The 15273-nt window shown below is 36.8% G+C and overlaps 1 protein-coding gene across 8 annotated transcripts in view; it reads left to right on the top strand.

Annotated features, from left to right (window-relative positions):
* MBD5 (methyl-CpG binding domain protein 5) overlaps nt 1-15273 on the top strand; it is a 375179-nt gene that overhangs the window by 316571 nt on the left and 43335 nt on the right. For 7 of the 8 annotated variants that reach the window (XM_033113043.1, XM_033113042.1, XM_033113041.1 and 4 more), the window contains 3 exons: nt 1664-1766; nt 2870-3050; nt 7604-9739. In XM_033113043.1, coding sequence (XP_032968934.1) covers nt 1664-1766; nt 2870-3050; nt 7604-9739 — 2420 coding nt within the window. The remainder of the gene's footprint in view (nt 1-1663; nt 1767-2869; nt 3051-7603; nt 9740-15273) is intronic. The other variant, XM_033113046.1, reaches the window with a different exon arrangement.

Genomic DNA, 15273 nt, shown 5'->3' with positions numbered 1-15273 from the left:
TCCCCACCTGCTTCCAATCTTCTCAGCTTTATGCCATAAGACTTGTAACTATCTTTTACATTAATTATTACTCCCAAAAGTTAATTAAGAGGTACAACTGAAGGCATGAACCCGACTGACTAACTGAGAAGAACTACTTTTAAAGTGTCTAGAGTAGACTACTAATAGAATTCAGAAACTTTTGTCTTCGGGTTTAATTTTACAATTAAACTCTTCTAGGACTCAGTCTGTACACTTTCTTTAACTGTAAAATGTTAGACAGTTTTTCACAAAACTCGTGAATTCTTCACATGATAACTATTTGGTAATTTTGTTTCATTTAAATTAGCAGACTCCCAAAAACATCTGGCTCCTGCCACTAGGGTGGAACTGAAGTCGATAATATGGAAATTATTAGTCTTTACTTATCGTCTGAAAAAATTTGTTAGCATAAATAAATGAGTGAGTATGTTGACAAAGTTGAAGATTTTAATTGAGATTTTCTACAAGCATAAATCACTGATATGGTCATCCATAAATAAAATATGAACTGCCAATTCATAGAACCATTTTAAAGCTGGTTTGTTTATAGATGCAAAACTACTACCTGTGTTTTTATAGAAGCAGAATAGTCTATCCCTAGTAGTGTAATGCTTTGTATATGAAATGGAGAGTATTATTTCTGGTCAAATCCAGTTTGATCAGAAGGCTTCAGTGAAGGTTTTGGTAAATAGCTATAAATAAAAGATACTCTTGAATGAGAACTATATGATAATTTTCAAGATTGTAAAAATCAATATTTTAATATTAAAAGTCCTAAAATGCAAATTGTCCATTTTAAACTAACCCTCATTATAAATAAAAATAAAAGACTTATCCTGTCATCTGAATTAGTGCCTAATCTGTAGACTTGAATTTGCTCAGTATTCGCATATCATACTGTTGTGACCCAGAGCGTAACCCAGAGCACTATTTACCAGCCAGAAGACTTCCGAAGCACCTTTCTGCCACCTAAAACACTATTTCCACGAGAGTTCCCCATCCTTTGTCATCTCTGGTTGGCTCCTCTCTTTTTGTCAGTAAGGTTTGGCTCTTCAGTGTAACCTGAGTTGGGCCACACTGATCTATCTTCAAAGAAACACACTGATGAGGGAGAAAAAAGAGAAATCTATTTTTACATAGGGATAATTTGGTTCTAGACTTCAAGATTAAAGGAAAGAACTTGCTAGCTCCACCTGTTGTACACTTACCAACTTTCTGGTTTGAACTCCAGTGTGGTCCTAAGTTTCAGTTTTTCCTCAAACAACTTTAAGAGTAGATTTTCTGGTTTAAAATGGTAACGATTTACTTTCAGGTAGTTTTCTTATTCCTTTCTGGCCTGCTTCTGTCCTTTCTTAAGAATAGCATTTTCCCCATCCTACTCTACCCTTGGTTTTCAAAATACTTTTATTTAGTTTTCTATGAAGATCTGTATTTTTCTGAGAAATATTTTAGTTCAAAAGAAAGAGCAATAATGCTAAAGGCTATAATTTAGTAGCTAACATAATATTGACAAAGAAAATGCTTTTCCTTAGTAGGAAAATATTATCCTGTGAAAGACAGTAAGACTATAAATTATGCCTTTTTTCATATACTATATACAGTCAGAATTATTTCCTGATGTTTTGTTAAACTATTTTTACAGTCCCAGTGGGTCTTTGTTATCTTGCTTGGAGCAGGTTAAAACATACCTGCTTACTGACGGAACATGCAAGTGTGGCTTGGAATGTCCTCTTATTCTTCCCAAGGTAACCATTTCACAACAGCTCTACCAGTAGTTTTTTCTGTTTTTTTTTTCTGTGTTTTTTTTTAGGTGTTTCATATATTTGCTTTTCTCATTTGGCGTTTCATTTTTATGTTACTTCTTCAATCACATATGCGTTTTAAAGTCTTTATCTCATTAGATGTCTTTTTGCATGCATTTTGGAATGCTTAATGATTATGGAAAACAGTTCAAATCCCAGTCATTTTCAAAGGTGACAAACCTATATTCATATTAAATGTTTCATTATAACCTCTTTTGCACCTTTATATTACAGCTATACCTATGCTCACCATTTAATAGTACAATATTTTTTCCCTACTTTTAACTGCTCAATCTGCAATGTTATTTTTAGCATTGGTGTAATAAATCTGCCACAAATGTTTCTAAAATCACAAAGCTGAACCATCCTAGCCAAAACATGAAACTGTTTTGCTCCTTTGCAATATAGAAGGTAAAATCGTTTTAAATGATAAAATATTACTTACTATATAGAAACAGGTCATTGTTCTCTGAATATCTATTATAGTGCTAATTTTAGAATTATGATTAATAAACATCTTTTTCCTTTTTATTTGTGTGTCACCTCATCCCACAAAAAAAGGGGGGAGGCATTTGAAACAGCTCACATATATATACACAATAAATAAGACTTTTTTTAAATTAGAGAAATAGATTATTTTCAGTAGGTGAAAAGGTAATATAGAAGTAAAATAAAGCCAAAGAAAAACTTGGCACATAGAAATGTCAGCTTTCAGCATTTTGAAACTGTATTGCATCTATTTTTATATTGTTATAACATCAGGAAGCATCGAGAATTGGGAACATTATCAGATAATATACCTTTCCATAGATTTATCTTGGCAATTTTAGGGTTAGGATAATTTTCATTATTTATTTTGCCACTAAAAAGCATGAGTTCAGCAGATTTATTAAGTTATATAAAGTCGCTTTTCTTAAATTTAAAAACGTGAGAAAGTTTTATTTCAATTTACGGCTTAATCTATGCACAAAATTTTTTTCAACAAAGCATCTTTTAATTTAGTGCTTTCACAGACATATTCTAAACAAAGGGTGTCGTTTTTCCAGGTGTTTAATTTTGATCCGGGAGCTGCTGTGAAACAGAGGACTGCAGAAGATGTGAAAGCAGATGAAGATGTCACAAAGCTATGCATACACAAAAGAAAAATCATTGCGGTGGCCACACTTCATAAAAGCATGGAAGCCCCACATCCTTCTCTGGTGCTCACCAGTCCCGGAGGAGGAACAAGTATGTAATATGGGGAAGGGTTTAGGAATTGTCTTCTCCCACTCCTCTCCTAGGGAAGGAGTCGTGAGAAATCATTTTGCCAAGCATTTCCCAAGTTCACTCTTCAAACATGCACAAGCCTTTTATCGTTGTAAATGTTTTATCATTTTATCACAAATAGCAAATTCGTTCTGAAAAATTTCCAGGAAGTTGTGTCCCATAATTTCCTATCCAAATCATCTAGTTAAACAATTAGAATAAACACCAATTAGCACATACAAGTGCTAGTGCAAGTATGTAGAGCCGAGCTAACAAAAGAGAAAGTGACACAGATCTTCAGGAAACAAATGTAGCCTTTTTCCTAGGGCTGTATTGGAATGTGTGGTTATCAAGTCCTCCAATGCAACTAGCAGTGTTGTTCTTTCCGTCATTTAATAGCTATTTATTGAGCATCTACTAACATATTACCTTGCCAGGGAATTTTTATGCCTCCCTCATGCATGCTTTCATTTTTTAAAAATTTTAAAAATTTCAAAGCTGCAGGAAAAGTGTATGAACAGCTCATTGGGAACCCCTGTACCCCTTCACCTGGATTCACCAATGAAGATTTTGTTGCAGAAGTTGCCGATATTATGACAATTGACCCCTAAATAGTTTGACACACAAGGACACTCTCCTGACAAACCAAAATTGAATTCTCACATTCAGGAAGTTTAACATTTATATAATATTATTTAATATGTAGTCTACATTCAAATTTTTCCAGTTGTCCTAATAATTTCTTATAGTTTTTCTTTTTAATCCAGGATGCAATTAAAGTTTGTGCACTACAATTTGTTGTCACGTTTCTTTAATCTACATCAATTTCCCAGACTTTTTAATTCTTTAATGGCATTGACATTTTTGAAGAATCTAGGTCAGTTTTATAGGATGTTCTTCAATTTGGATTTGCCTGATTGTTTCCTCATCTTTATACGCAGGTGAAACACATTTTCCTAGGAATACTGCGTGGGTGATGTTATGTCCTCATTAAGAGGCACATACTGTCCATTTATCCCATATTGATGACATTAAGTTTGATTGCTTGGTTATAGTTATGTCCATATGATTTCTCCATTGTTAAGGCACTCCTTCCCTTTACGATTAATATGTAGTCTGTGGAATTATACTTTGAGAAAGAACTTCTTTTTCTAAGGGCAAGAATATTAACTCCCTCCAAAATATTACCATCAACTTAACACTTGAATAGTAATTCAGGATAAAATATGTCCAAGTGCCAAAGCATTTGTTTATGAAGGGTAAGTGATACTATTCTGCAGATTTCTGAAAAACAGGGATGATGAGTGTAACCTGTAGTCATCAGGGAAGGCTTTATTACAGGACTCAGATTTGGACCAACCCTGGGAAATGGTAGGATTTAGACATATGAGGAAAATAAGACAATTTTTGTCCAGAATGAGTAGAAATGATGATGTGGAAACTAGTCTGACATGAGAAGAGTAAGCCTGCATAGGCAAATTGAAGCCAAATCATCAGCAGCTTTAGATGCAAAGAGGAGTGATTGTGATATCACACAGGTAAAGATTTACACTTAGAACTCATGGCAGCTGTTAGCAGAGAGCTCCTTTCCAATAACCCTCTAACATTTAAACTTGAACAGGAATAATCAGGAAAAAAATTGCTCCACTAAGGTATGTAAGAAAAAAGATCTTTTAAGGGATTTTTCTTTTTCTTTTAATGAGCTACAATTTTTTTAATTAAAATATATTGCATCAATCTAAAGAGATTTAATAGTAATAAATTATTTAAAATTTACCATTACCCTGCCCCCTTGATGTAACTGTTTTCATATTACCTTGCACATGCGTTTGCACACAGTCATATCTGCTGCTCTTATCATGTGACATTATATCACAGTTTTACCTCTTTCTACAGAGTCTGCCCTGTTGCCTTTTTCATGACCTTAACAGAATCTTGATCTAGGTTCTTTGTCATACCCTATACGTACAAATTTCAGTATTGAAAATAAAGGTAAATATTTAATTAGTACAGGTATAAGAGGTCTATCTCTACGCCCTTTTAAAGTGGTATACTTTCTTGGATTAAATACTCCTCGTTTACTAGCTTCAGACATACCGTGTTTCCCCGAAAATAAGACCCAGCTAAGATCATCAGCCAGATGGGCACATTTAATACATTATGACGATGTTCCAGAAGAAGATGACATGACTGTATTTGAATAAATGTAGATTGTTGTACATAAAAAAATAAGACATCCCCTGAACATAAGCCCTAATGCATCTTTTGGAGCAAAAATTAATATAAGACACGGTCTTATTTTCAGGGAAATACGGTATAAGACCTGGTCTTATTTTCAGGGAAACACGGCAGCATGTATTTCAATTTCCTAATTTTAAACTATGTTATATATAAGGTTGAGCTTTAAATAATTAAAAGTTCAGACTCACATGGTTTTCACCTCTATTATACATACATAAACATATATATTTACTTTCTGCTTATTCTTTTGAAAGGTCTCCTTGAGTATACATTGAAAGCCCTTGGTAGGTGCCTAGCATTTACACTTGCCAACTCTTGTAATACTTTCGTTCCTCACTGTAACATAACAGCAACGTGACTTTTGTTTGTTTAGTGTTCCTGTTATTTTAAATGTGGTGACTATTATTCCTCAGGTATGTAAGAAATCCTTTCTAAGCCACGGCCATTTTCTAAATTCTGTGGAATATAAAAAATGCAAATGTCTATGTTTTTAACCACTGAACTGTAAATTATATAAATACCCAAGAAAAGACACACGTCCGTAGTTTTGTTTTTGAAGAGGACACTGTCAATCTTGTAATAATACTAATACAAAGAACTGTGTTCTCACTATATGTCAAGCACAGTACCCAACTGTTTTCATATATTCTTTCTTTTATTACAAACTTTAAAAATCTTTTTTAACAAGAAAATAAGTTCACTTGCATTTATGTGCTGCAAGTCTCTGATATCACTGGTTCTCAATGTTTCATACATTATATCCAGAAATCACTCTATCAAGCGTCTCCACCATGCCGAAAACCCACATTTCCCAAGAAAAATGTATGTTCTCTTACTTCTTGAACGCACCCTACCTAGACTTCTGTGTATCCAAGGTGGAGAACCACTGTGTTAGATATTATTATGATGTGATTTGACCTTGGTATACTATTGGTAGGAGAAGTGTATTTATCTTAAATGTGCAATTATATATATATATATATACATACATATATACATATATATATATATACACACATATACCTCTGATTGCAAATGAATCTAAGCACACTTGCCAATATGTTGTGATAGGATAGGGGTGGCCATTATATAGTATGAATGGTGCCACTCTCATCTCCATTCCTATAATAGACTCATGGAGCCCAGCTAAAGCTCACTCTCCTTTTCAACATAGCTCTCGCAGCAGCCACCACCCAGTTGATAGCAATTGGCCTATGAAATGAATTTTATGTGCTATCCCTGTTTTAAAAGGTACAACTTTATAAAATAGTTAAACATCCTTAGGGGCTAAAAAACTTCAACCTAAAATTCTGACAAGTTGGAGTGAAAATTCTGTCTAACGAGCCAGCTTGCTTTTGTTGCCTGTATTCTGTCTGATCTCCAGAGGAACTAAAAGGATTCCAAACAGCCAGTGAGGGAGCAGTGCACTCTGTGCAAGGAGAACGCTCGGTTGGAACCCAGCACTAAAGATTTAGCAATCGGACTAAATTTTGCATTGGGATTCTAGCCTAATAAAAGAAGTGCAGTCTTTTACCTAAGTTGGCTAACTAAAACTGTTTTTACAGCAATGAGTGGTTAACGGCAAAGAAACTGCAGTGTTACAGGCTTGATACCGGTAAAAGCTAGGCATGACTGCAGTATTACTGCATTTACTGTTATTACCACTCCCATTATAAAAGGTTCCAAATCCCATTCACTTAATTCACGAAAAGTAAGACTCTTTTACTCTCACGTTGAAAATGTTGGGATAAGGAAGGGTTTCTGCAGCTGTCCTGAGGAGGTTTCAGTAGGTAACGGAAACATTTATAGGATAACAGATTTTCTGGTGAAAATGGCAAGTCATTTAAAACACCCAAGAAAATCGTATGCCACACAGATGCTAATTTTCTCTTGTACCGTGTTCCTAAAAACTTCAAATCCAAGAGAGTAATATCGCCGTTTCCATCTGGGCTGTCAATCTTGATTGTGCATATTCTAAATACGATTAGCATGGCTAATGTCAGTGTGGACGGCTTCAGCTCGTCATCCTTTCTCCACAGATAGGCCAACGAGCACGATGAGCAGTTATTGAGAACCTTAGTGAAGGGAGAATAAGGTGCCTTTTTTAAATCAAAGTTTAATGGAGAGTGCAGAACTTCTAGTTGCAGAGAGGTACAGCTTCTGTTTGCAAATTTCCATTTCCAGATGCCCTCCCTTTCTCCACCCCTCCTGCTCTCCCCCACCCCCGCCCTCACCCACCCCAGGGACAAAAGAACTGAGAGTACTAACAGAACTTCTTTCCTCTTTCACCTCAGATGCAACTCCAATAGTACCTTCACGGGCACCAACTCCAAGATCTATAAGAAATAAGTCTCATGAAGGAATTACAAATTCTGTAATGCCTGAATGTAAGAATCCCTTCAAGTTAATGATCGGATCATCAAATGCCATGGGAAGGCTGTATGTACAAGAGCTGCCTGGAAGCCAGCAACAAGAACTCCACCCAGTGTATCCCCGGCAGAGACTGGGCAGCAGTGAACACGGACAGAAATCTCCATTCCGCGGCAGCCACGGAGGCCTGCCCAGCCCGGCGTCGTCAGGTTCCCAGATCTATGGAGATGGTTCAATCTCTCCGAGGACTGACCCACTTGGAAGCCCTGATGTTTTCCCAAGAAATAATCCTGGTTTTCACGGAGCTCCCAATTCTAGTCCCATTCACCTGAATAGGACTCCTCTCTCTCCATCTTCAGTAATGCTACACGGTTCTCCTGTACAGTCATCCTGTGCAATGGCTGGAAGGACTAATATACCTCTTTCCCCAACCTTGACTACAAAGAGTCCAGTAATGAAAAAGCCCATGTGTAATTTTTCAACTACTATGGAAATACCACGAGCAATGTTCCACCACAAACCGCCCCCGGGCCCACCTCCCCCACCGCCACCTTCTTGTGCTCTTCAGAAAAAGCCATTAACATCTGAGAAAGATCCACTTGGCATTCTTGACCCTATTCCCAGTAAACCGGTGAATCCGAACCCCGTTATCATTAATCCAGCCAGTTTCCATTCAAACGCCCACTCTCAGGTACCTGTGATGAATGTAAGCATGCCCCCTGCGGTCGTTCCTTTGCCAAGTAATCTCCCTTTGCCAACTGTAAAACCCGGTCACATGAATCACGGGAGTCATGTACAAAGAGTTCAGCATTCAGCTTCAACCTCCCTGTCCCCGTCTCCAGTGACATCCCCAGTGCACATGATGGGGGCTGGAATTGGAAGGATGGAGGCATCGCCCCAAAGATCACGCTCATCTTCCACATCATCAGATCACGGAAATTTCATGATGCCACCTCTAGGACCCCAGGCCACTTGTAGTGGTATTAAGGTTCCACCCAGGTCACCAAGGTCAACAATAGGGTCCCCGAGGCCATCAATGCCATCAAGCCCTTCTACCAAGTCCGATGGACATCATCAGTACAAGGATATCCCTAACCCATTAATTGCTGGAATGAGTAATGTACTAAATACCCCAAGCAGTGCAGCCTTTCCTACTGCACCTGCCGGAAGTGGTTCTGTAAAGAGTCAGCCTGGTTTGCTGGGAATGCCTTTAAATCAGATCTTGAACCAGCACAATGCTGCCTCCTTTCCAGCAAGTAGTTTACTCTCAGCAGCAGCCAAAGCACAGCTAGCAAATCAAAACAAACTTGCTAGTCACAACAGTAGCAGCAGTAGCAGTTCTGGAGCTGTTGCTGGCAGTGGCAATACTGAAGGACATAGCACTTTAAATACCATGTTCCCTCCGACTGCCAACATGCTTCTCCCCACAGGTGAAGGGCAAAGTGGCCGAGCAGCACTAAGAGACAAGCTGATGTCTCAGCAAAAAGACTCGTTGCGGAAAAGAAAACAGCCACCTACCACAGTGTTGAGTTTGCTCAGACAGTCTCAAATGGATAGTTCTGCAGTTCCTAAACCTGGACCCGACTTGCTACGGAAGCAAGGTCAGGGTTCGTTTCCCATCAGTTCCATGTCTCAGTTACTACAGTCTATGAGTTGTCAAAGCTCTCACTTGAGTAGCAATAGTACCCCGGGTTGTGGGGGCTCAAATACTGCTTTGCCTTGCTCTGCTAACCAGCTGCATTTTACAGATCCCAGTATGAACTCCACTGTTCTTCAGAATTCACTGACACAGAACATACCTTTGCGAGGGGAAGCCGTGCACTGCCACAATGCAAACACTAACTTTGTCCACAGTCACAGCCCAGTCCCAAACCACCACCTTGCAGGCTTAATAAATCAGATTCAGGCTAGCGGGAACTGTGGGATGCTCAGTCAGTCGGGCATGGCTTTAGGAAATTCATTACATCCCAATCCACCTCAGTCAAGAATTTCAGCGTCCTCCACTCCAGTGATACCAAACAGCATTGTTAGCAGCTATAATCAAACAAGTTCTGAAGCAGGTATGGTTTTATTAGAAAAAAGTACCCAAAGGTACTAAACTTTTCTACGTTTTTTTAAACATTTGTACCAAAATATTTATTATGATAAGAAATGATCCTTTCCCCTTTGTGAAATTCTCATCATTTCTTTAGTATTTATAATTTTATTTACAGAATGCTAGGGATTTGTCTATTAGGGGAAAAAATAGCCAAGGGGATTCCATGTGTTTCCGTTACTTGTTGTCAATCTGTGTCATTTTGAATAATGCTTGACTTTCAGCTGGTCGTATAACCATTGGACTCTAAACTGCAAAAGAAGCCGTAGCAGGCCAGGTGTTTTGGTTCGTGAGGCGTGTGCTGGTCTATGCCAGTAAAAGGCCGTTCCCCCCTAGCTTTTGTTTGTATTCAGGTAAAGGAAGCTCATTGAAAAACCCAAAACGGCAAAAATAAATGGATTTTCTGTTCTTGCTGCTGACCAGAAATTAGGTAAATGAATAGGAAAAGGTAACTAGAAGGTGTATGAAATAGAAAGCTGTCTTCTAATGTGTTTTCTTATCCTAGTTTGCTATCCTTTATTATTATTAATTATTATTAATTTGTTTGAGAAAATTCAAAAATGGACATTGGCTACTACCTTTTTTAAAAGGGTAATAATTTAAGTTTTCTAATAAAAAAAAGGCTTGAAAACCTGATTTCCAGAATTTTTGATCTTGACATTGTTTTACAGTTTTCTCGTAGAACTAAACCATTATTTTTAGCATGGACATTAAGGTTTTGAACCCAAATTTATTGTATCTCTTCATCCACTATTAATGAAAGAGATGATTTTATTTTCAAGTAGACACATTAGAAGCTGTATTTTGTGCAATAGAGAGTCCTCAGAAATTGTTATTAAAAAAAAACTGTAAAGAAGCACTAAAGAGGTAAATTCAGTGAGACATCAGAAAATTTGACCATGAAAACATTAGAAAGAATACTCAAACCCCAACACTAATGATTTGGGAGATTAGTGGGAAATGACAGGGAGGAAATAATGGATGAATGTAGAGACAGTGCTATTCAAATATGAAAACAGTGGGCGTTAAAATCCAGATTGCTGCTGGAAATGAGAAAACTGCTGAGGCTTTCAGTAAGAAGCTATTGTGTGGCTATGTATAGGCTGTATGTATTCCATACCACCCTGCTGGAACAGCATTATAACCTACATGTTTTTGTTGCTGTTAGTAAAGTCAGGTGTCTTCCTGGTGTCACTGCTTACATCCGCTACAACTTGTGTTGTGTGTCATGTTTTGATGTCAGTATATAATGAAGAACTATTCATTGATTTCTTGTGTTAAAAAGAATATAAGATGGAGAAGATAATTGAAATCATTAGTGCCTTCTTGATATTTTTAGTCTAAGGAATCTCATGAAAATATTTTCTGTGTCTAACAGGATACTTATTCCAAAGGGGCTTCCAGCTTTTCTATGATTCATACTCTTTAGAGAATCCTCCGCAAATGAAAATTTAATCTTATGCATTGAGCAGATTAAAATTACATAAAATTAGTTATTTAAAAATTCACCATATTTATTAAGCGTACCTTTAATCATTTACGTGAGACATTGTTAGTCTCATTGTATTATATCTTTAAATTTTGATACCCTTTACCTCAACTTACTTTGTTTCAGGTCTCAGTTCATATTACAAAGTATATATTTTATTAACAATGTATTTAAATTTATCTATAATGGAAAACACCAACATTTATTTATATTCTTGTTTATTGTCAAGTTTAGACTTACTTTATATAATCTTGAACATGTATTTTCTTGTTCCATGAATCTCTGTAAAACATTGGATCCGGATTGCCAGTGCTGGGAGTGTCAAAACGCGCAGGGTGAAAATGTATTAACGCAAGAATAGTGGTAGCATATAAATAGCTAAAAAGGACAAGAATAAATGTCTAGTAATGCTATGGATGTGACCAATCACATGTAAGCTAACAGAAAGCATATGCTTGATAAAAACCGAGGTCAGTAAGAATTTTTAAAATACTAAATTTAATAAAAGTAAATGCTAATTAATGTACATAGATGTGCTGCTGGTTATGAAAATGGGTAGATTGACTAATTAATATCACTTTTTTGATGACCTGAATATTGAAGAGGTCTCTAATGCCATTTTTCTTTCCAATATGTAGTGAACTGTGTCACTGAATCTTCTGTCATTGTAATTGCTAAGCCTAAATATTTATTTACACTGCCATTTATTCCTCCATCAAATAAGCACCAAAGCTAGGCATTCAGAGTCAGATAGCAGATGACGGTCACAGCTATCTCTGTAAGTTTTGCTAGGTATTCCTATTGTACCAGTAACAAATTAGAAGAAAAACACATTTTATTCCTCAAATGTTACTTATAGCGATTATTGAGTACCTATTACGTACCTATATTATTTCTAATTTATTTAGTTTTCCAAAGTCTTAGTTATTATTGTCCCCATTTTCAGGATGAGTAAACTGAGCCTCAGAGAAGTAAAATAACTGTCCAAGATCATACGTAACTGAATCAGGATTTGAACTCACGTTCATCTGATTCTAAAATCCATTTTCTTCCCAGCTGCATAAGTTCTTCCTCTGAAGCATTTAATGGTCAAAAATACTCTTTTCTCTTTCAGCGTCTTTAAAAATATCCAACAGATAATGAATGGAAGCACATGAATGCTGTTAGAAGCCATGTCTGTAAACTTTTGATGCACTTTTAGACAAAAGTCAGTTATATTTGCCGTCTCTTTGGATTCTGATACCGTAGTGTACAATTATTAGAATGTCTGTGTCAATGCAGATGGATTGTCGAGCGAACAGCCCCTCATTTGTGAATCACATTTGGTGACCTGTGTGTTAATGAATCGGGATCACCTCACTCAGATGAGAATGGGTTTCTCAGTGGGTGGCGTGTCAGTAGACTTCTTTTTATTATTCGTTTCAGATGTACAAAACAATGTAATAGTTAGACATTCATACCCCTCACAAAGTGTTAAACCCCCTGCCCAATCTACTACCCCTCTGACATCGTATAGAGCTGTTACATTTCCACTGACTGTTCCTTATGCTGTACTCCACAGCCTGTGAATGAATATATATATATATATATATATATATATATAAAATTGTAGTTGACCTTCATTATTATTCTACTTCAGCTTCCGGTGTACAGTGCAGTGGTCAGGCATCTCACCGTCCACAAAGTGGTCTCCCTAATAAGACAAGTACCCATCGGATACCCTACAAAATCTTTATAACATTATTATTATATTTGCCAAACTGTCTTTCGTATCCCCGTGGCAATCTTGTGGTTACCAATTTGTGCTTTCTAATCCCCAAATAAGTCAGATGGAGAAAGACAAATACCATATGATCTCACTTATATGTGGAATCTAAAGAATAGAATAAAGGAACAAACTAATCAGTAGACGTTTGAGGGCGACTGTTAGGCAGATGCTAGCCTTGGTTCTCTGAGCATGATAGCACAGTGAAGGTGAGAGAGACTCTCAGGTAACACAGGCCCACTCTGCTCTGTGGTAACGAAGCCTCGGCAGAACTCAAGTGACCTCCCGCTCAACCCACTGCCTTTTTTCCACTCTGAAGCAGCAGCTCAAAATGTTATATTAAGACATCAGTTAAGACAAGAAATCACTTGCTCTGAAAACTCTTCATTCGATTGGTAATTTTTTTTCAAAAGCTTTTTAAGCCTATAAATGAATTTTGTGGGACAAACTCAAGTGTGGGTATTGGAGGCAAAGATAGTATAACAAAATCAGGTAAAAGATATGAAATGCATAGGAAACATTTCTAACACTTAAGACTATTGAGGCTTTATTCTATGTGGAGTATTGAAACTGCCTTTCCACTAAAGCTCCCTAAACACTTTAATTGTAAAGTTTACAGGTTTCTATTAGCTTATTGGATCAAATTACAAGTAAAGTTTAATATTTCTACATAACTCATTTAGAAACTAACCAGTAGGACACTTGGGGACATTCCTCAAGTTGTAAAGCATAGCTCTGGTAGAACTGGTAACCAAACCCCACAGTTCCTGATCTCAGTGCAAACACTCAAACTGCTGAGTACAGGTACGTTCTGAAATCCATGGGTAGTGCACTGTGAAAGCAACTTTCAGTTTATGATGAGAGACAAGTTTCAGCATTGCAGTAATTCCAGCACGTGTCCTGTGGTGTTTTGGTTTAGAGAGGAATCCAAAATCAAGTGCCATTGACTGGCACATGCCTCCTCAGGCCTCTGACTGCTGCCCACCTGCTGACCAGAGAACAAAAAACACACATGCCAGTAACCTGGTCCTCTGCACAGGACTTAGCTCTGTCAGTGTCCAGTCCCCTGGTCCTCTGCGCAGGACCTCGCTCTGTCAGTGTCCAGTCCCCTGGGCCTCTGCAAAGTACCTAGCACTGTGAGTATCCACATGACAAACCATCCTTTCCACAGCCCTATGGTTTTTTACAGTTTTCAAATAAATAGAAAGATTTAGACTACTCTGCTAACTAACTTTAACTGAACTTTACCTTCCTTCAGTGTGATAAAGTCATTAAATGTAACTTTTTCACTTTAAAATGCTTTTTATATCTCTTATTTTTTCTAATAAAAACGTTTAATCAACTCTTCTAAACACCTGAAAATATAATCCTCTCAAGGAGCAGAGTAGGAGTTTGTACCAGAAAAGAAAATAATTCAAAAATTTATTTGCCTTAACTCAAAGATATACATTGACTAGCAAGAATATAAATAAACCTGCAAATAAATAGATGTTCATGAATTTATATATATATATATGTGTACATATATATATGTATTTTAACTCTGGAAAAGAAAGTTTTATTTCAGCACAAAATACATCTGATTGAAACTCTGTACAACCATTGATATGGTAGGTATAAGAAAATGAAATAGAGACCACAAAAGAACACTTTGGGTAAAAGACTACAAAGTAATGAGGTTGGTTTTTTTGTTATATGTAGTTTTTTTATTCTCAGAACATGCCAGAAAGAAAAGAAAGGGAAATTCTCTTCCCTACTTTTGGGGTTAGAGGTGCAAAAAGATTATGGGATAAAAATGCTCCAGGCTGTATTGTACTATATAAGTTAGCCCTCTCAGGATGTGGGAAGTTTGTGTAGAAATAATCTAGTCTTCTGTGGACTAATGTAGATTGAAGCAAAGCACAGGCTTTTTTAAGGTCATGCCTGAATTAATAACAGTGGCTATTGAAAGTGTTTCCACCCAAATTTTTAAATGCCCAGATTTTATCCCCATCTGATGCACAAGGCTTCTAGGTTAAAAGTTGCCATTTGCTCTTGTTTTTTAACCAAATACCAAAACCATATTAAATTCTTGATTTGTGATAAAAATCTATGTCTTCTTTTGGTTAAATTTTTGCAAAATGAGCCATTTCTTCTTTGCTGTAAGATATTTTTACAACAGACAATGTCTTGCTGTGTAAGAAGGTTTTCTAATATCAGGGTTACACCACTTGTTTTGTTTACATATTCCAGGTTTAATGTTTCC

Source organism: Rhinolophus ferrumequinum, chromosome 8 (genome assembly GCF_004115265.2).
Source record: "Rhinolophus ferrumequinum isolate MPI-CBG mRhiFer1 chromosome 8, mRhiFer1_v1.p, whole genome shotgun sequence".
In the NCBI taxonomy this organism is placed as follows: Eukaryota; Metazoa; Chordata; class Mammalia; order Chiroptera; family Rhinolophidae; genus Rhinolophus; species Rhinolophus ferrumequinum.
This window is presented reverse-complemented; position numbering and strand designations above follow the sequence as displayed.